At 36.0% G+C, this 22,710-nt stretch overlaps 2 protein-coding genes across 10 annotated transcripts in view; one reads left to right on the forward strand and one right to left on the reverse strand.

Moving 5' to 3' along the window:
- Positions 1 to 4,412, forward strand: part of LOC132916086 (collagen alpha-5(IV) chain) — a 58,791-nt gene extending 54,379 nt beyond the window's left edge. The window contains exons 20-27 of the mRNA XM_060975856.1: positions 26 to 125; positions 476 to 661; positions 1,132 to 1,424; positions 1,769 to 1,856; positions 1,950 to 2,120; positions 2,391 to 2,576; positions 2,674 to 2,966; positions 3,121 to 4,412. Coding sequence (XP_060831839.1) covers positions 26 to 125; positions 476 to 661; positions 1,132 to 1,424; positions 1,769 to 1,856; positions 1,950 to 2,120; positions 2,391 to 2,576; positions 2,674 to 2,966; positions 3,121 to 3,606 — 1,803 coding nt within the window. The 3' untranslated portion in view covers positions 3,607 to 4,412. The remainder of the gene's footprint in view (positions 1 to 25; positions 126 to 475; positions 662 to 1,131; positions 1,425 to 1,768; positions 1,857 to 1,949; positions 2,121 to 2,390; positions 2,577 to 2,673; positions 2,967 to 3,120) is intronic.
- A 1,036-nt stretch (positions 4,413 to 5,448) lies between these two features.
- LOC132916087 (nuclear receptor coactivator 2-like) overlaps positions 5,449 to 22,710 on the reverse strand; it is a 129,709-nt gene continuing 112,447 nt past the window's right edge. For 4 of the 9 annotated variants that reach the window (XM_060975858.1, XM_060975857.1, XM_060975865.1 and 1 more), the window contains 9 exons: positions 22,337 to 22,512; positions 21,814 to 22,143; positions 21,621 to 21,733; positions 21,427 to 21,553; positions 20,919 to 21,204; positions 19,489 to 19,812; positions 15,246 to 15,422; positions 13,894 to 13,970; positions 5,449 to 9,028 (listed from right to left, as the gene is read on the reverse strand). In XM_060975858.1, the coding sequence (XP_060831841.1) occupies positions 8,951 to 9,028; positions 13,894 to 13,970; positions 15,246 to 15,422; positions 19,489 to 19,812; positions 20,919 to 21,204; positions 21,427 to 21,553; positions 21,621 to 21,733; positions 21,814 to 22,143; positions 22,337 to 22,512 (1,688 nt within the window). In that variant the 3' untranslated portion in view covers positions 5,449 to 8,950. The remainder of the gene's footprint in view (positions 9,029 to 13,893; positions 13,971 to 15,245; positions 15,423 to 19,488; positions 19,813 to 20,918; positions 21,205 to 21,426; positions 21,554 to 21,620; positions 21,734 to 21,813; positions 22,144 to 22,336; positions 22,513 to 22,710) is intronic. The other 5 variants (XM_060975861.1, XM_060975860.1, XM_060975863.1 and 2 more) reach the window with 5 other exon arrangements.

The following is a 22,710-nucleotide window of genomic DNA, read 5'->3' on the forward strand; positions in this document are numbered from 1 at the left end:
ATCAACGATAATTTAACAATTTCAGGGTATGAAAGGTGATATTGGATTCCCTGGACCAGATGGATTCCCAGGTGTGCCAGGTTTTCCAGGTCTTCCTGGTGATCGAGGACCTCAAGGTTTCCCAGGTAAACACCAATCACGTTTCTCCGTAACGCTATATTTACCAACACCTGAACAGTACCTAAATGTGTCGGATATAGAAAATTATAGATAAACATAAAAATATTCTGTGGAAAGTGTTCAAATTGTACTTTCGCGAGCTAGTGTACCATGGAGTCTTGGAATTTGGGTCTTAGGAAAATTAAACGCTAATTTTCTCAGAAATCCCTACCTATCTTAGCAAGATATCTTTAGCAATATCAAAGGCAATAAATTTGAAATTAGTCAATTTGCAAGTCTCGCGTTAAAACAGCACGATCGCCGGTAAGATATTCGTTGTATAAATGCGTATAATTATATTATACTTGTTATCTAGGATTACCCGGTGAGCTTGCCGAACCATCCGAGAACGGATTACCTGGACTAGATGGACTACCCGGGACTCCGGGAATTCCGGGTCAAAAGGGTGCACCCGGAGAATACGGATATAATGGACCTAAAGGAATTATGGGAGACGTTGGTTTCAGCACGCGTGGTCCAAAGGGACTTCCAGGAGATCGAGGTATTATTCTCTTCTCATAGTACGAATGAATTTCTCATTTACGATTTACAGGTAAATTGCGTATATATTTATGCTTCTCATCAGAAATTTAAAAAAAGTGCTGGTAATACGCTAAAATATATTTTTATCTAAAATAACAAAAATATCACGTGCACCGTTTCCTATAATATTTAGTAGAGGCAACGACTCTATATTTTTCTTATTTTATATATTTTTACATGTTATGCGTATTCCATGTATTTTATACACCTTCGAATTTCCCATAAATACGTAAATACATAAAAATCTGCGACCTAATAATCAATTATAAACTAGATAGAGCCAATGTCTATAATCTTGAAATTTGTTAAAAAATTTGTCTAAAAAATTGATTTAAATCAAACGAATATTTTAAAAAATCTACACTATCGACAGGATCACTGTTTATCGCGAATCGCGAACAAGTTTTCATATTTCATCTTCGTGTGTAGGTCCAGAAGGTTTCAGGGGTTTCCCTGGAGCTCCAGGATTAGAGGGGTTAGAAGGCATGCCTGGTCTACAAGGACCAAAAGGTGAACCTGGCGATCGTGGACTGCCTATATTCGCCATTAAAGGAAGACAAGGAGAACCAGGATTGCCTGGATTTAACGGTAGAAAAGGAATAAAAGGAGAAGTTGGTGAAGTGGGCATTCCTGGACGCGGAGGATTACCTGGACGAAGAGGACAACGCGGTGACGACGGAGACGAAGGTTTACCCGGTGCGATGGGACTTCCAGGACCAAAGGTTAGTTACTTCAATTATCTTACATATTCGACGCGCTATTAATCATAGAATATTAATTATTTCAATATTTGGGAAATTTTTTTATAAGTAGCTATATCGAAGAGTTTAAAGAATATACAAATTTTGTTGTATAAAAATAAGGAACTCCTGCCAATTTAAACAATTTTCGTGAACACATCACGTGTATTATACGAAATACTTTGAAGTTTCGGTATTGCTATAACGAGATACAATTAACGCGTTTAGATTAGCAAAGAATCTAAAGAAACTCGAGTAATTTAATTAATATATTGTCGTGAATAATATTTCCAGAAAATTTATATAAATTTTTGTACGCTTCGCAGGGACCGAAAGGAGATAATGGCATTAACCCATTCTCGCCTTTCCCAAGAAAAGGTTTACCCGGTGATGTAGGACTTCCAGGACTACCAGGTACTATAACAAGCAAACAGAATTTCAAAATAAATTAATAATTCATAATTTGAAAGAACATTTAATATATATTACATATTTATATTTGCGTAGGTTTCCCTGGGCTTCAGGGCATGATAGGCGAACAAGGAGAAGACGGAATTCCCGGAAGAAAAGGAGAACCAGGAATGGAAGGACTTCCCGGTCTTCCAGGACCGGAGGGCGTTGTTGGTTCTCCTGGCTTTCCTGGTCCTCGCGGTGCAATCGGTCGACAAGGTCTTCCAGGTAATAAATCACTTATTAACGAGATACAAGCGATATTTCTATACCGCGACGAGCAATGTTATTAAAATTCTGAAGAGGATGAAATACCAATGTCTAGCTCCAGAAACGCTTCAATGAGATAGATCGACAATGTGTTGAATTTTAAAACCGCCCTGTACAGAAAATACGAAATTTGACTGATCAGTGATCTTCGTTCATTTGCGAATAAAAAGCTATGATCTAACAGTTATGATACGCTAGAAATGTAAAAAATTGCAAATTGATTCGTAGGTTCCCCCGGAATACGGGGAAATCCGGCACCACCGGCACCAGGTGCCCGAAACAGAGGTTTCTTCTTTGCTCGACACTCGCAATCGGAAATGATACCAGTGTGTCCAAGAAATACAGTGAAACTTTGGGACGGTTTCTCGTTTTTGCACATAATGGGCGAAGGATATTCTGTCGGACAGGATCTTGGTAAGAACGTTTAAAAACGACTAATGGAAATAAACGTTAAATTTCTTGATTAACTCGGCTTAACGGAACGCGTGATCGAGATTATATTTCGTTTCAGGCACCGCTGGAAGCTGCCTTCAAAAATTCTCCACCATGCCCTTCACGATGTGCAATTTGCAGAACGTATGCGACTACGCCAATAAGAACGATTACAGCTATTGGTTGAGCACGACAGAACCTATGCCCATGTCCATGGCGTCTATACCGGCACCGGAAGTCGGAAGGTATCTGTCCAGATGCTCCGTTTGCGAGGCTCCAACTCGAGTGATCGCGGTGCACAGTCAATCCATGGCTATACCAGAGTGTCCCGGTGGTTGGGAAGAACTTTGGATCGGATACAGTTTCCTCATGGTGAGTATAACTTTCTTCGTTTTAGGCTCTCGCTCGCGAGTATTCGGTCGCTTGCCTATTTCTCTAACAAGACGCGTTTCAATTACGAAATTAATGAACCAAAATCCAACGATTCCGAAGTAATCCGAAAGCTGCAACAACGAAAACTTTTCAGCATCGAGACGCAGGCGGACGCGGATACGGTCAGTCCTTGGTGTCCCCTGGTTCCTGTTTAGAAGAATTCCGCACGAGACCGTTCATCGAGTGCCATGGTTTTGGCGCGTGCAACTATTACTCCACTGCCATATCCTACTGGTTAACCATCATCAAGGAGTACGAGATGTTCCGCAGGCCTATACCACAGACGTTGAAAGCCGATCACACATCGCGAGTAAGTCGTTGCGCGGTGTGCATTCGACGTCGCGTCACGGAAGACCAACATGCCAGAACGCCGAGACCTTTCACGCCGAACGGCCAGAGAGACCAAGTCGGCAACATTCAGTATCCACCGCCGCATTCATATTATCCAAACTATCAATATCACAAAAAACCGCCTGTAAGCAAAACGAGAGATCCGAATAGACGCGTTCCGTATCACTATCGAAGAAGAGGCAGACTACGTAAACCCGAACGAACGACGGAATCACCGAACGCGGCTTAAACGACGATCGATGCGATGGCACGGACGTAATCGTGCGAACGAACTAGTAATGGGTGTTTGAATCTTATCTCGAAAGCCATCCCAGGCTTTTCAAGATTATAGAAGAAGATTCGAAGCACTTTGAACGTGGCTCGAAGTTTAAGACTCTTAAGTTACACGTAAATCTAAAATCTCGATACGTCTTGAAACTTTCCAAGATCTTTTTCTTCTACTAGCGTCCGGACATCGACAATCGCGCTATTCCTTCGGACACCGTCTTTAACGCTTTACGTTAACGCACCGTTTGGAAAGAGAAACACGTATCGAGAATGATAGCGAAACATCGAACGCTTGGAAATTTCTCAAGACGTCCAGGACTCGTCGAGAGTTGCGAACATCGGATCATGTTCAAAGCGATTCGAATTTTTCGTCGTCCATACAGGTTCGAAACGATTTGTAGCGTTTCAAATCCCATCGCTAGAAACAGCAAGTCTGTGTGTATATATAACGAGATGTTCGAATCTGTTAGTTAAGTTATCGCGTCTGTTCCGTATGGTGTAACGAGGGAATATAAAGGAGCATTCATAATGCGAATAGGCCATTCGTCGGTCGTTCTTAATGCCAAAAAATACGATACGGGGACGAACGTCTTCGGCCAAAAACTGCCAATCGACGGCATCCGCTGCCACCACGGGCGCTGATCAAACTCGCGTGAACAATCGAATTTTAAATTAACGATCCAGTGTATCATATGTATCGCTATTTTATTCTATAACATTTACTTGCCTATGTATTTACATTGAGTCGAATAAACCAGTTTTATAGAAGCTATCGGACGCTGAAACAGCCTGATGATTTTTGTGCAGCGGCACGTCGCGAATTTTGTGTTCAATGGTCTCTTTCGTGATCGCGATTTCGAAATGCTCGACGACGAACGTGAAATGTTTTTCTTTTTTGTTTTTGCAAGAACGATTATATATTTGTATAAAATAAATTCGTCAATCGGGAAGGATAAATTTACTTTATTCGGAGATCCTTTATCTTGTACGAATCGGTTTACTTTCCTTAAGGATCAATTTGAAATTTCGTTGATCGTGACAAATTTTTGGATTAGTTTTCTTAATTGAATTTTAGTCGATTTCGATTGACATTAGTTGACTTTGTCAATTGGTAGGTAATTAAAATTTTCCTGTCAACTCGGGTATTCGAAGATGCGTGCACGAAAGAGAGCATATCTTCCTATTAACGTGTATCAATAGTATAAAATAGATATTTCGTAAGATAAAAATTTGACTCTTCAACTGCCACGTTAAGAAAATATTATCTTCTCTGTTTTCTTTTCCGTTTACTTAAATTGTGCCAAAAACAATAATAATTCAAATGAAAAGCGGTAATCGGCGCGATACTTGTCATGCGTAAGAACTACAACTACTATCGTAGCATCGCTATTTAAAAGTCACGTAGGTATAGAGAGAATTGAATAATAATGATCGCGTAATGTCAATTTTATGCTTGATGCATATTATAGAAAATCGTAAAAAATAAATATAACGAAGGAAACTATTGCGTGTAATAGTAAGATTACCCTAATTTTATATTTATATATTATATGTATCGTTATTTTAAGTAATAAAACGTATTAAGTAATTATTCAAATTGCTGTATTTACTCGAGTCATAAAATCGATCGATGTGATCGAGTCGAATGGAGAAGGTGCAACTCGAACCTTTAGCCATCGAATGGATCCGAAAGATTCAAAGTGTCAAAGCAGATGGATGGTTTTTTTTTTTTTTTTTTTTTCTTTTTGTAGAAGGATAATCAGAGATATCGCTAGACGCGATATCCAAAGGAAAATAAAGCACATGAAAACTAATTACAGTTTAATGATCAAACCCGCGCGGACCAGGCGCGAATTTCCAAAATAAATGTACACGTGAGAGATCGATATTATATTTATATTTATAAAATTATTCATCATTAGAAAGCACATATGATCTATCTATATGACGTAATTCACTACGCACACACGCGTACAAGCATGCCTACGAGCGCACGCACGCACAAAGAGAAAAAAACACGCAGAGCCGCACGCACACCGTGAAATACCATTCATTCTTCGTCGCGCACGCAGGCGTAAGCACACACATACACACACGCGCGGGCATACATACACACGTACGTGGGCGCGCGTGTGCGCCACACACACACACACACACACACACACAAAATAACCGCTGTGTGAACGGCGACGCGCGACTAACGAAACGAGTATACATGTCTATGTATGCACGTGTACATATTCAGAGTACCTCACGAATGTGTTTTATAGGGTTTTCATATCTTTCTTTTCTTCTTCATTTTTTTTTCTTTTTTGTCCTTTTGTTTTTTATTTTACGCAACTCTTTGTAACTGACCGAATAATTGGAAGAAAGTGCAACAGAGATGAGCAGGCCAGTGTCATCACAGCAATTAATTATACTCGTATAAATATCGATCTTCGTCCTTCCAAATCGTTTCTCTTTGTTTTCTTCTACACAGACCTCTTTTTCTTTTTACATGTACGGTTTCATATTCTTCTTCCATATTCGTTTAAATAGTACGTCCTTTTACCTTCTTCGATTACCACATTTTGCTTTTCCCATCGATCATCGATTCTTACGATCTAAACGTAACCTCCAGAACGGTAACATTCCTTTTATTAATAAAATCATTAAAAACTACTAACGCTCGATAAAATTGTTCCTAAAAAACAGGAGAAAAAAAAACGAATTTCTCATCTATACGCCTAACATAAGAGACACTCAAGCAAACAATAGCGTTAAACTTGATCTCCCCCGCAATCTCCCCGCATACCTTTGCACCGTGTTCTACGAACACGTGCCTTAAAATCGAACCTAAAGAAAACAGAATATATTAACAAAAGAACGAATGCTGAGGGGAATAATAAAAAATCTCGACGACGAACAATTTGGATTAAAAAAATACATGTTGTATATATATATATATGTATATCGCATTAAAACAGCTACGCTAGGGGACACTATCCTCGCATTAAAAAAGTGAGAGAAAAACCAAACTGTTAACGCATTCTGGCGCAGACTTCTGGTCACGACGGTGAACAGCGACTTCCGTGAAAAACGAAGTACGCTATCACCAAGACTCGCGAGTGTCTACCTCGTGGCAATTTCTTCCAACTTACTTCTTCCGCTGTTTTTTTACGCTTATCATTTTCTTTTCTTTTTTTTAAACTCTGTTTTTCAATCTTTCTTTTCGTTTAATAATCGGTGAACATCCTGGAAAAATAAGACACTTGCGTGAGATTTCTTTCATATGCATGTATGATATACATATATACACACCGATTGTTTTGTGTCGCGCGGCGTGTGTATATATATATACAATAAACGTGAATTAGACGTATTTTCCACTTTTTTTCCTTTGTTTCTTTTTTCGTTTCTCTTAATTTCTCTTCGACATATTTTTTCTTTCTTTTCAATTACGATCAATGCAACAACGGATGTCGTTCGAGAAGTAATTTAGTGTGCATCTCTAAAGACTCGAAAGAGAATTACCGAGCTATGCAAAATAGAAGGATCGATCTCCATTTTTTTCATTTCATTTTCTTCATCCTCTCCACACGTATACATACATATATAAATATACGTAAATTTATATACCGATTATATATAAATAAACGAACGAATCATATGTATATATAACACGATATATAAATCCCTATACATATATATACATATACATTTATACAATATATATATATATGTATATATAAAGGTACTCTTACTATTGAATAGAAATATGCATATTCCAAGTGTTCAATAATATCAATATTGATATAATAATAATTATTATTATAATAATAATAAAATAATAATAATAATAATAATAATAATAATAATAATAATCCTTAATATTATAATAATATAGTAATTGCAATAAGAATATTGGTAATAGCAATAATCATGATGTCAATAATAATAATAATAATAATAATAATAATAATAATAATAAAATAAAATAAAATAAAATAATAATAATTATTATATAATAATAATAGTTATAATCATATTAACAACAACAAGTATTCTTTGTCACATTTTGGTTGCGGATTCTTACAATCACAAATATATTATTCATAAATGTAATAGTCAAAACGGATCGTTAAATTAAGAGAATACGTGAAATAGTGCTCTATTTGCTTTCTTTTTTTTTTTCAGCTTCTCCACCGCCTTCTTTATCATACTCTTACTTCATCACTCTTGTGTACAATAATTAAACCTATAAATAGTTCTATGTTCAACAGCCAGTGGTATAATAAAGTATACCTTTGAGGTACCTACGTAGTTTCTTTCAGTGATACCAAATACAATACTGACGGCAATGCGTAGCAACCCTGGATACAGAGTTACACGGCCGTCAGTTCATCGTGTCGGTATTATATTTGTAACCATATGTGTATATATATATATATATATATACACATATATATGTATATGTATATGTATACATATATATATATATATATATATCTATATTTATTTATTTATATTTATCTATTTATATATACTCAAATATCGTCCGAAGCTGGGTTGCCTCGAGAAAGGCTTTCTTTCTTTTTTATATATCCATGTATATATATAAAATAAGAACATCGCGCTATCGTGCCACGTGCTCCCCGCGACCAAACCTCCTCTCATCGCCTAACATCGTCGAATCGCGAGATCCATGTTCTCACACCTTTTCTCCGGTTTCGATTCACAAATTTCGATCCACCAATTGCTGTTCGTTCGATCGTTCATCGACACTGATCCACCTTGCCGGTTATTCCTCACGAAAACTAAGATCATCCGTCTCGACATCAACGAGGTCAAGGACGACCTGGTGGAATCGTGGAAAAGATCTCGACGCAGCCAAACGAAAAACGGAAACCATTTCGTCCTTGGAGTTCGAGCGAGTTTAACGTCGATGCACTCGGTCGACGATCCCTGACATCTTGTTCCGCGAGTTCGAACTGTTCGAAACGCAAAGAGGCCACGGAGAGCACGGCGCAGCGGTCTAACATTTCTTTTCTTTAATTCTTCTTTCGAAATTGTATTTGGTGATACGTATCTGAATACTGACTTCGTGTGTTGCAACGTTTACATATAATACAATTAGTATCCATTACGTATAGGGTGTACATGCGTGTATGTATCATCGATTTCCATCCAATTTCTTTTCTCTCGTTCTCTTGTAATTCTCTCTTCTCACACTGCTTCTTTCCCTTTTCTCGTTCTTCCTGTCTCTGGTTTCGCGTTCAAACGTATATTACATAGATCCCTTTACTGTGCAGAGCGTTGGCCGGCAGTCACTCGGACAACAGTTTCTGTAACAGGGACGACTGGTTCACCTTCGGATCACCTCGAGCTACTTCCTCCATAGAAGTCTGCAAAATGAATTCCATTTGATTAGTTCGATATTCTTCGTTCTACAGGCTTTTGTAATAAGGTAGTCAAGATACCGGCAACCAGTCCTTTCTTTTCCTTTTTTTATTTTTATTTTATTTTATTTACTTTATTTATTTTTTTCTTTTTTCTTTTTTTTTTTTTTTTTTTCTTTAGAAGGTTGCCGTCGTTCAATTCAGAATGTAGAAAAAATTGGACAGAGTACTACGTGACGAAAATTATGAGAATGACGTCGTATTGAATTATGTGAGTTATGTAGTCTTGTTGCACAATGCAAGCTCGTTTTACGTGTGCTATGGTAGGATATAAGATGTAAAATAGTTATTTTACTCTGCGTTGGGGAAAATTTGTTTCTATGAAATTATGTGCGTTGCATAATGGAACACCTTTTGAAGTTAAAAAGACATTGTTTTAACAGTAAATCCTTTGCAAGTAAAGCAAGCGTCTAAAGGTATAATCGTCTCGGTAAAAGACATTTTTGAAAATTCTTAAAGCTGTAATACAAAATTTGATAATTAAAACTATTGTAAGTTAACTGGCATGAAATTATTCTGAAACAAAGTAATAATAACAGAGAAGGAGAATAAATTAAGTGATCTGTCCAAAAGCACCTACATCCTGAATATTTATAAAAACCCGTGGTCGTGACGCTACATATCAAAACTAATGCGTTTCTGTTTTAGTGTTTGCGAGTACTCAAAATTTTTACCATTATTATTATATACCAACTAAAATCTACAATACTCGTATAAAATCAATAAATTTATTTACCGCCAAATCGTACTAAACCAGCAACTTTTTTCTTTTTAGTACAAATTTTAAACACATTCGCTTGTTTTGCCTTAGAAATTGAAGTAACGCCATCGTTAGTGATTCCAACGCTATCGCTCGTTTCCGAAAATTTCCAAATTTGGATCAAAAGTTTCTAACTTTGATCAAAGTAAATAAAAAATCATATCGTATCTCGAAGTTTTTGAGTACTCACACCAACTCTTCGCTTCTTCTAAAAAGCATAAAATAAATTTAAAAAAAAAAAAAAAAAAAAAAAAAAAAACAAGAAAAATCTCGACAAATTCTCGACATGGAATCGATCGACGTAGTCTCTGAATTCTAAAACGCTCCTGCGGAGGCAAACGCAAAGTCAAAACTCAAAAGAAAACTGTACTGAAGCCACATATGTTCGCTACACATCCAAAGATCCAATGCACACCAAAGGCCGCTAGTTTAATAACGTAAAAAAAAGTAAAATAAAATAAAAAATAAACAAGGGAGAGGAAGAAAGATTCGCTTTGGCCGGGCGCGAATTAACGACGTTCGTAAAGAATAAAGAGAGAAACGGCGTTTTCTCTTTTTTTTTTTTTTTTTTTTTTTTTTTTTCTATTTATAAGAAGCAGTTATTTTGCGAAACGTTAAAGAAGCTACGTTAAGGGTATCGCAAAATGTCGAAAGATTACCAAACTTGCTTCTGCAGACCCGATCTTTCAATTGGAACGCAGATAAACGAATAGGTTGATCGATCTTTGATCGCGAGCACAATAAGACCGATGTTTAAGTTAATTGTCAATCATCGAATAGTATTAACGCGTTCAACTCGCAGTAGATCATTTATGCTAAGAAGCAATCTACACGAATAGTTAAAATTCTATCGCCACGAATACAACAATGATTTCAACAAGTTACATCAAGACAAGGAATTTATTCAACTTTTTTTTCATTTTATCCTCTGCTTGAAATTTATTTGAAAATTTACTCTGCAGACGTAATTATAAACGCGCGAAAAAATAACAATTCAGAGGCTCGGAAGAAGAGTGTCGCAAGCGATAAAACGTAATTCGTGGAAGGCATAGGTAAATTTATGTACAAAAATTTACGCTCGTCCAAAGATAACAATATCTTGCTACACGTGGCTAATTATAAGGACTTGGAAATTCATAAAAAAAATATTACGAGTAATTATTTATCTTATCTGCGGATGAAGTACACTTATTCCACTTTTCCTCAAAACCCCTCTATCACTGCACTTTTCGCATTTCATCGAACAAAGTTGAAATTGAAATTTACAGTAGCGCAATTTCACAACAATTACGTTAATGTTACTGTCGTATTGAACACGTTAATGTACGGCTACGCCATCAGAATGATTTGCCATTAACAGGAACGAAATTTCGAAGGAAAATTCGACGAACCGCAACTATTTCGCATTAATTAACGATTTAATCGAGGAAATTAATATTCGCGATTGGCCTTCGGAGGCTCCGTTCAGCGTTTCCATCGATTTTTCGGCGTAAAACTTACCGCGAGAATAGTTTTGCTTCATGCAACGAGAGCAATCAGCATATGAGAGAAAAATAGTAGGTATGTAATAAGGAGCTACGCGTTTAGATATCCATTTGGCTCACTGTGAAAAAGCATTACAATACTAAATGTACGTTACACGATACAACAATGGCAGTGTGATTAATATTGATTACTTCGAATGAGCTAAAGCTTACGGCACCATCACCCTGTAGAATGAAGAGGAAACAACGTGTCTCAGCACCCATCGTATTTATGCTTGAAACATCAACAAACAAACAACTACAGCTTTTCTTTCTTAACGAACTAAGATACAGCAGCCTTTGAAAAAAAAAATGTCACATCAGGCATATACATAAATACAATGCGACAAATATTTTTTGTTGGTTCAATTTATTTTACTTTATGTTATTTTACTCGTCTTTTTTTGCATTTCGTTTCGTTTGGACAAATATTTTAATTGAAAGCATTTTCCTAAAGTTTCCTCTATATAACGATATTTTTTTTTTATTATTATTAAAAATCAACCCATTTTTTCTAGAAATCGTAACAGAATAATAAATTGATAGAAAATGGTATTATGGCTAAAGAGACATCACTTGTCAAATAAATTATGAAAAAAGGATCATTCAAAAAATATTTGCTTTTTTTGCTTACAACTTTCTTTTTTCTTTCCTTTTCTTTTCTTTTCTTCTCCTGTATATGCTCTAAGTCGTGTCCTTACTATGAGATAAAGATATCAAGTGAAAGTATTCCAGGTTCCCAATTTTTGAAAACGATGACGACGATAAAACATTCTATTATTATTCTAAATATATGCAATAGCACATTTTTGTGTTACATGAATTTATTTTTCAAACAGTTGTAAAACATTCCTTTCCCCAAAATATGAAACAATTTACGTTTCCTTTGATCGTAAGAAAATTTGCAAAAGCCCTAAAATTTTGAAAAGGAGAGATATCGTCACTGTCGGGAATTAAACGAATCTTAGCGATTATTTGAATTTGATATCTTCATATTTTTGCGTTGCGTTAGTCAGTCGCGAACAAATATACGAGAAATATTTGCGTGGTTACTTGCAATTAATACGATTTAGAAGAATAAACATTAGTTCTATGCATAGAAATTCTACGACGTTTGATCGTAAGAAACGTTAACGCGTTTGACCGAAGAATTTCCAGTTGTTTCTCAGAACTAATTCTCTCATTTTACAACGAAGATATTAGTCAAACTGACAAAGTTATGCAAAGAGGTAAATGTCGCATTTCCTAGTCTCGTAAATTGTCACTGAGTGTAAAACTTGAAACAAGATGCGCCAATGAATAACGCGGATAAAGCGATATTTTGCTGTCTTTTGAACGTGGACAGGAAAACGATACACCAGGCTCGTCGTGACATAACTATCGATATTCTAATTTATTAACCCTTCTGCATAGATACTTTTTAATTTTTGGTATCTCGCTAGCGTAACTAGTCGCTCGTTATTCTTATTATTTTCCTATCTAAAAATTAATTAACCTCGTTTCTTACGTGTACATCTATGTCATTAGATACAATCGATTACGATAAGATGACTAAAAATTGTAAGAACTCTTGGCAAATAACAAACGTATGTTTTTCTACTTTCAATGTTCGCTAGCACGTAGTATAATTTCGTTTGAATTCGATTGAAATATTACAGACAGATATTCAACTCTGACTAAAGTATAGGCGGAACGGAAATGTACGTACAAAGAAATATGAAATACCAATTTTCCTCTAATTACCCAATTAACGCATGTCTCGATTACCCCTGCATCTCTGGATACAGGGACAACGGAATAAAGAATAATTAAACGAAAGTATAAAAAGGAAGTTATAAAACGCGGATGATCACCGTCTGACAAGACGAACAAGCTGGCTCGATGTACCCTTTGTACGTCCACGCAACTGTCAATCGTACAAAGTCGATATAACCGTGTATGTACGCGAACAGTGGAAAAGAAAGAGTCTGTTGAACGAAAGATAAGATATCCGCTCTCGTTTCGTCAGAACTTTGGTAGAAAGTAAAAATGTCAAAACAAGTTGAAAAGAAAAAAAAGAAGAAAAGAAGTAGAGACGCGAAGACTACCTTGAAAAATACTGTTTCGCGATGCAGAAGATAAATCTCGCTATATACTGCGTAGCTGGTGAGCGCGTCAACGATCTATACAAATATGCAGACGTTATCCTAACGTTACGAACGTATTTACGACTACTACAGTGAAATATGTAAATAAATGTAAATAACGTTCAAAGTGACACATGCAAAAAGAGAGCGCTAAAATACCCCCTACAAGTTTTACGCTCAGTGCGTAGAGAAATAAAAAAAAAAAGTACTCGTTAAACATGTCGTGCACATAAGTTCTGAAGCCAAGCGAAGAAGGGAAGACATAGCATACAAAATCAAATGGGAAATAAATTAATAAAAAAATTGTATGTATAAAGAGAGAGATAAATAAATAAGTATATATGTATGTATATAATAAATATATAAATGTATACGTAAAAGTAATTGTCGGAAGGGTCTTACCCTGGAGGATGAGGGGGCACTTCCGGCACTCCCAATGGCCCAGCTCTTGGCAGGGCCATCGCTAACCACAGCCTCACCTAGTTAGGACATTGTAACAGTAGGCGTTACCACCAGTCTTTCATTAGAAATAATGCGTTTTCTTACAAGAAGCGGGCGTATTCGTGTTCGTGTGTCGGACACATCTTTCGACCCTGTACATATTTATATGTAATAGGCACGTAACTGTATTGTCTTCGCGCACACGACAGACACGAGCTATAAAACAACTATCGTTCGATTTTTCCCCGATTCGGATCGTTTACGAAAGAAAAGAATCGATTCTTTGTTTAGTCGAAAGGGACGATCGTATCGAAAGTGAAAACCGGTATAGCCACTGTCTGATAGCGATTGATAGATTCGCGTCTCGATCGTGATACCGATGATGAGATATGATAGATACAACCGATGAAATTTGTACGGCGTTGAATCGTCGTGTATATACTTTTCGACTCGTTCGTGAATAGATTTCAGAAAAGATTCTCGCGGATAGTATTACGCGATCAATTTCTTTGTTTCGTACAGAATTTTACGTGAGAATTTATACACAGCGAAATTTTATGAACGTCAGTTGAGGATTTTCAGAGAAAATTCTTTTTTCAAGTTTAGGAATACAAAAATTAGATTTATAGAAAATATAATTAAGAAGAAACTGAGTACGATAGAGAATGTTAATTAAACGCGAAACTCTCGACGAAAAAGCAGTTCTATTGGTACCATTTACTGCTGAATCGTAATTTCTTTGCCCCTACAATTTTTAGCATTATGTCTATACGTTTTCCTGATATTACTAATTTAATGGCAGCTATTAATACAGACATGATACGAGAACGAGTTATTCGATTTTTACAACAATATCGGGAATACTTGAAAAAATTAAACGAACGACTATTAAGAAAGTTGTTAAAAAGTGTAATTGAATGAAACGTGATATAAATGAAGCGAAACTTTATGTGAATATATGTAGGATCCCTGTAATACTTTTTCACAGCTTCCAGCACATTACACGCGCTATTTACAACGTACAGAAATAATTATAACGATTAAAGATCAATGAATATACTCTCCGAAGCGGAACGCGAAATCCAACATTTTATCAATTTTGTTAATATATCGAGAAACCAATGAAGATCGTTAGCAATTAATATAATTCCCCCAGTTTTCGAAAAAAAAAAAAAATTTTTCCGAAAGAAAAAGAAATTAGGTGAAGGACTAATTTCTTTTCCGTTCCTTTTTTACAAACTGTTCGACTAAGCCTCTTGACTAACACACGACTTTCGAAAGAGAAAACGTATCTCTTCTTCCGACAGACGTACCTGCAGAAGACATTTCAAACGTCAGACCGAGTGCTTCGAGATCATCCTGAGATACTTGACCAGAAAGGTTGTTCTGAATATTGTTAGGTATCCTTTGTTGTTGCTGTTGTTGCGTTCGTGCGCCAACGATCGCTCTCAGTTCTTGCCTTACGAACTCCGAAGTGCTGCTAGCATTTCCTGTGACAAAACGAAACAGGATTCGTTAGATTTTTCAATATAGACACGCTAAACACGAACCACGATCTTCCTTTTCTTTTTATCTCGTCTTATCTTCTCTCTTTTTCTTTTCCTTTTTCTCATGTAAACTGACAACTCAATAATTATAATCTTAACTATATCTTAGGTAGTTACTCATAGATCGTGTATTATTGTGCAAGCAATAACGTAAAAGTTAGTCAAAGGTACAGGATGATTGCTTTATTACAAAATGCGGTATTTACAATATTCCGTTGATATAAGTTCGAATAAAATGACTTATTCTGAAACATGTCGATACCTGGCCCATCCTTTCGTGGATATTTATCATGATATTTCAAGCGTAAGGATTTTGTTGGTGGAAGAAGAGATAGTAAAAAGAGAAAAAAAAATAATAAATAAAAGTGCTAGGAGACGAAGCTTCGTTCGCTACAGGAGCGCCGTACAAAAAGCTTTGAGTTTTCCTTTTTTTTCTGTCTTCTTCTCCTCTTTCTTTTCTTTTCTTTTTTGTTTTTTCTTTTTTTTTTTTTTTTGTTTTTGTTTTAAGATCACACGTATAAAATAGAGCTTCGAAAAACATTTAAGGTAAATTATACTCGACGATGCTTAGTAACACTGCGTTTAGTGACAATGATTAATCACAAAAGCTCGATGTACTGTACATGAGAATGCGTCGTTGTTAGTAATATCTTCTTAGTTTCGTTATTAAGATATACGTACGGTTCTGAAAACCGTGGACTCACACTTTTTTTTTTTTATTGTACCGTACGGGTGAAAGTTCAGTGGAAATTGGAGAATGATTAAAGCGACCAAGTGCTTTAGTTTTTCGTACATTTCATTCGCGCGCAATTTGATAAATATATCAAACAAGCTTAAGTTTATCGATGATATTAACATTTTGTAGTAGTACTATTAACAATTGGTACATGTGATTATAATCCTAAAAGATTACCTTTAAGACTAACAATAAGACTATAAAAGGCTATAAAAAAATGTTAAATAAAAATTAATAATGCATTAATATGTAGGTATATTCGTAAATAATGAAATAATTAAAATCATAGAATAGAAAAATTTGTTAATATCGATCGGAACTGAAAACCAAATGGATTATATCGAACCAAAGCAAAGGAAAGAATCGTCTGCATTGATCATGCTCCAATTGTAAAATAACGCAACATATAACGAATGCTACAAACATATAAAAATAATTGATACGCATGAATAAAAATCACGAATGGACCGAAGATCGATGAAGAACATAAACGGAAGAGAAACGAAACAGCATGACATAACAAGCATACAAAATTAAATGTAGACAGTCGAGAATTATGAATAATGATTTCTCAAGTCAGTATAAATTACACCGATATATGCAAAATTAATTCACTTGAATGTATGCTTCCACAATGAAATACTTTCACAATCTTAATTAAAATTTATAGGCTAAACGATAATGAAATTTTACATTCGAATTTCAACTAATGTCGAAAATTCATGAGAACAGTACTTTTAACGCTAAACTAAATTTTTAATAAAAAAAGAAAAAGCAGAGGAAACTCGCAAGCAATTCGCTTTTACATATTATCATTGTTTTCTTTTCTAATTTCATTGATACAAAAAATTCACTCTTACGATAGGAAGATAATATTATGTTTAATATATTAATATGATAATATATTAGTTGTAACACAAAATTCATATATGTGGTGCAAGTGATAGTGACGCTACTTTACGTGGTCCGGAAGTGCCGGAGGTAGTCACTAAATACATAGTGTAAATACGTTCTGAACCGGAAATGGGCAAATCAGCACTCAAAGAGCTACTTTCCATTGCTCTTTCTGATCTTTTTTCAAAAGAATCATTTTCATTTAATCGTGCCAAATTAATATTCCAAATGTCAAATTACTTCTATGTATTTAAAGGGAAAAAATGAAATTTTTATAAAAATAATAAAACATATATATGTTTCAGAATAATGAACAAAACAATACGATTCGAAATGCTGTATGAGGCAACAGGAGTCGTAACACCGGTTAACAGATTTATTTCATAAAAATTCTATTCTATCTTAATCAAATTAAACCATAATTCGTTAGAAATGATTGTTAAATCAATTTTATGTAAATATTAGAACTACCGTTTCTATCATTTGCTATATTTTTACTATATTTTTATCAGCTGTCTTTTTCACTATGATTATCATTTTTTAGATAACAACCAGAATATCGTAACTTGCGCATGGTTTGCCCGCTTCCGTTTCCGGTCCACCTTAAACAGTACGGTGATTTTAACGCATACGAGCCATACGAAAGGTACCTAAAAAGATATGATACAAAGGGTAGTCTTTCCTACTGACTTATCTACTATGTCATTACATATAAGTACATCAGTGTCTACAATCACCACAGGAAAGTGTAGTCTCTATATCGCTAAAAAGAAGTAGAGTGCAGAATCGAACATTATATTTGTATCGCTGAAATTAGTGTGAGAAGGAGTGTATCGCGTAAACGGGGATGAATATGTACTATGTTACATCACGATTCTCGTAAAGTACAGATGAATCGATTTACCCCAGAGACACGAGGCATTTTGTCACGTTTTTACAAAATGTACGTGTTTCGACAGACAAACATTTAACAAAGTCCTTGGTATGGAAAAGTCTAACTATTTTGCGTCGTTAGGATCACATATGGATTGTTATTCACAGAATGAAAGGATCATCTAATGAGAACATGGTATCGTTGAAGTTAGTTTACAGTTATACAATGGTAGCTGTTTCCTTATCACGTTATCTTGAAAAAATTCGAATACGTCACTCGTATGAATATTTCATCTTTTAGAAAATTTAATCTTTGATCTTTTTAGACTCGAGTGAATAGAATTTTCTTCTAACGCAGTATAAGTAGCAAGTAAGTACAAAATAAACTCTTCGCATCTTTCTGTTATTACAAAGTCGAACGATTAACAAATATTCTCTTTCTATGCATCTTTTGAATTATAAAAATCAATTATTAAATTAGTTAACGCGTAAGTATATTTATGTCTATAAAGTAAGTTGCAGAAATTAAATTTCTGTGAAGCTCGTGATTTACAAATCACGATTTTCTTCTCAAGTAACGTATACGTATCTTTCGAATGAAACTGAAGAAACAGAAAAAGGACAGGATGAGAGTGTTCTTTAATTCGTAAATCCATACTACAATGTAAACGAAGAATACATTCCATTGGTATGATTACGAAAATAGTCGGCTCTCAAACTATAAACAAAAGCACCATGCAACATTTAATGCTATTTCGATAGGGTACGCTACTCTGCGTTGACATCTCTTACGAGATACACGACAGGAATGATCGTCAGAAAAGAGAATTGTGACGATGGTCTGTTTCACTGATCGCTTGAAAAAGCTCGAAACTGAGCGAGACACCAGGAAGTAGCGAAAATTGAAAAAGACAAAGAATCCTTCGAATCTCAAGAATCATAGGAATGCTATTAAACGACAGTGGTACAGGCATAACTCTATCGTTCCAATTGCAATCTAACAAGCAAGGATGATGTCTCGATGATCTTGATGAGTAAAGGCAAATGGAAATGCATGAGAGTAAAACAGTCGTTGAATTCGAGATGAAACGATCCGATTGATTCTAATCAAATCATAGGATATTTCACGGCATCTGATTAGCCACACAGCAAGCACCACTTCCCATATGAGACGTAAAAGAGGAAATATACAGGGCGTCTAAAAAGTGAAGGGGTACATTGAACGCATGAAAAAACGCTGCAGCTTATATGATCGTCATATTTACAGTTGCTTAGGTAGATACATCGATGGGTGGATGGTGAATAGAGAATGATGTGCTTTCCCACGTATCAACGAAATAAAAAAAAAAAAAAAAAAAAAAAAAAAAAAGAACACAATATGTCTCATGCCTTTGTAGCCGATCTCGTGACACGAGGTATTTTAGATACAAAGAAGGGCGTATACGGAAGGGGGTGTGATGATGACGAAGTGATGGTCACATGACATTAAGTGGTCACATGACTTACCACCCAATTGGTGATTGACAGGATTACCGGGAGGCAAAGACCTGGCATCCTGCGTGTCCCCAGGCCCTGACGAATAGAGTGGAACAGACGTCCGATCGTAACAGAACTGATTGTTCTGCATGTCAGCTGTGTTGATAGTATTGGCGGTCGTGTGGTATATCATAGAAGAATGTTGTTGGTTGGAGAAGTGTTGTTGGGTATTCGTTACGTTGTGTTGATTGTGAGTCGGTGTTGCCGGGTTGCAACCCGAATGTGGATGACTAGGTGAAAGAAGAGGTTGTTCCTTACTCACTCCGCCGTAGTGCCGGGGCGAACCTACCCCACCTGCAACATCAAGCTTGTCTATCTCCTTGCTTCTTGTAATCTCATAGCAAAATCGTTTATAGCGCTTCTAGCCAGCTTTCCTCCATGCTCCACTTTTGACATTGGAATACGTCTAACATAATATAATTTTGATCAAGTTCTTCGTATTCTTCGTTTTATAATATGTAATCTTATGTAACAATACGGATATTAAATGCATGTTACTTTATATTACTACACTTTATATCCACTATTTCCTCTTTTATTTGGATTATCATCGAATTATGTTTAAACTCGATTAAATTTTTTTAAATATTTTCTCTCGCAGTCATAAATTGCTGGTTATATCGGAGACATACTAGAAAAAATTGTTTGTAAGTTTTAAGAGAATGTTGGATGTATCATATATATATATATATATATATATATATATATATATATATATAAAATCAATGGAAAATGATATCGAAAAAATAAATGTATATTATTTCTTTCTAAAATTAGAACAAGTTGAAAAATACTGATGTAAAAAAATGTCTAATAACTATCTATACACATATCTATCTAATCTAAACGTACTTGTTCCGTTTCTGAACATACAACAGAGAAACACATATTGGAATCGGTTTTATACTTACCTACGTACGCGTCGACAAGATACATATATTTAGATCACACCTGTTTCGTACTCGTATCATATATGTTTATTCGCATTAATACTTAAGATTAATCACACTAATATAGAGTATTGAATATATTTGACGATACCGACACGACGAACGAAATCACAACGCGATCACCGTCTTAGAGTCTTTCAACGCCTTGCACAGAATACGGGTTCAAGTTAATATATACATTTGCAATTACGCATTAAAAAGTACCTACAAACTTTCTTCTTGAAATGTACAATTCGTAAACACTAACAGTATAATTTTACGTATTACGATCACATAAAAAAAAAAATATCACACAACCTATGGAATGTATGGAAGATACACGACTTAAACGTAATAAATGCACCACTGCGTGATCAGTAGCAACGAACGAAAAAAAGTCTCGTTATAAATATTCGTAATATATAATTACACCGTCAATGAAGAAGAATTGCGAACAGAATATCAACCTACCTGGCAACTGAGTCGTAGCTGAAGGTGTAGAAGTGGTCCGTTGCAACCGATATTGGGTCGAAGGATTTGGAGCACCAGGATTAGGGCCAGGTGGAAATTGGCTGGCTGTGGGGGACGTAGGTGGGGGAAAGGTTTCCGCAGGAAACGGAGACTGTCGAGCAGATGCTGGAGTCCCTGGCGACGGCATCGATCTCTGCTGTTGCTGCAACTGCTGCTGCGCGGTAGGTTGTTGCTGCGATCTCACCTGGTTAACGGTGAATAATCTCGGGGTATTACCATAGTTGCCCTTAATCACAAAACGTAAAAGAAAAATTAAATATTCGTGTCGCACGTAAACAAAGACGTAAATTATATAAACGGGACACGAAGTAAACAATGGAAATTATTCTAAGAAACGACGCGCGCGCGCACCTCTCGATAAAATAAAAACAAAACTTAAAAATACAAATGAAACTACGCAACAGGCATTTAGGACGCCTTGTCTAATTAAATGACTCTTGAAACGTACTTGCGTCACCCGTGGCGACAACGGCTGAGGGTGGGAAAATGACAAAATACCAGCCGGAGAGTGCGGCGAGAGTCGCGCTGCCACAGACACTTGTTGACCACTGTTAAAATTACTGTTTACAATAGGGCTAGAAACAAACGAAGAACGTCAGATACTTGCAGAAAAATTATTAATTTTACTAATTATTAACTTACTGTTGTGGTAACGTCGAAGGATGAGAATACGAATGAGCAAGTCGATGACCGGAAGGCATCTGGACGGATCCCCCATAACCTGGAGACACTTGTGAATCTGGAACACTCGACCGCTGAGAACAATATAATTTATCAATTGCGTGTAATAGGTTTGTGATTTTATGTAATAACTCCAGACTAACTCTGTAATTACCTGTAACGATACATTTGGCGCAACAGTATTGTTCAAAAGGTTGTCGATATTGTGAATTCCGGTAGTAATTTGGTCCGTAGCTGTAGCATTGGAAGGAATGAGTAACTGCTGTTGCTGCTGTTGCTGCAGCAACCTCTGCTTCAACTGTTGCTGTTGTTGTTGTTGTATCATTTTCGTCCGTTGCTGTTGCATTTGTAATTGCTGCTGTTGCGTGAATTGAGCGGTCGTCTGCCTGACGCCCGGTTGCGTGTTAAACCTCATCCTTGACTGTTGTTGATATATCGGTGGTGGCTGGTAACTATGACTCGTCGTTACAGGGGTGGTACCCAACTAAAATTATATCGTTCATAAATATTAATTATTACGAGCATGTAATACCGTGTAACGAATACACGCGACAAGTAATATCGATAGAGCTACCAGTACGGTCGATGTTAAAAGTAATACGTGCGTATATTTAAACGTATATTACGATTATCGCAGACCCGTTATAAAAATACGCGCGAAAAGGATATCAACTTACTGCTGTAGAGTAAGCTGGAGGCGTGCCAGGAATTGTTATGGTGGAAGACGTTGGATTTACGGCAGTCTCGCATAACATCAACGACTTCTGTATCGCGTTAATCGCCATCTTCTCGTTCAACGCGTTGTTTTGCGGTGCTTCGATTGCATCTAGGAGATTTGCTATCGCAGACGAATCTATTGAATAAAAATTATTATCTATAATGATAATTACTTTCGCTGTCACACGCGAACAAATTGCACAAATAACCCTCGTGAGTGTATTAGCTTACTGCTAACGAGTATCTCTCGAACGAAGCATCATTAAAAGAAAGCAAAATCACAAGGTTTATAATTATACCGTGACAGCGAAGGTATACAGTTGTATATCTAAAA

Source organism: Bombus pascuorum, chromosome 1, assembly GCF_905332965.1.
Source record: "Bombus pascuorum chromosome 1, iyBomPasc1.1, whole genome shotgun sequence".
NCBI lineage: Eukaryota > Metazoa > Arthropoda > Insecta > Hymenoptera > Apidae > Bombus > Bombus pascuorum.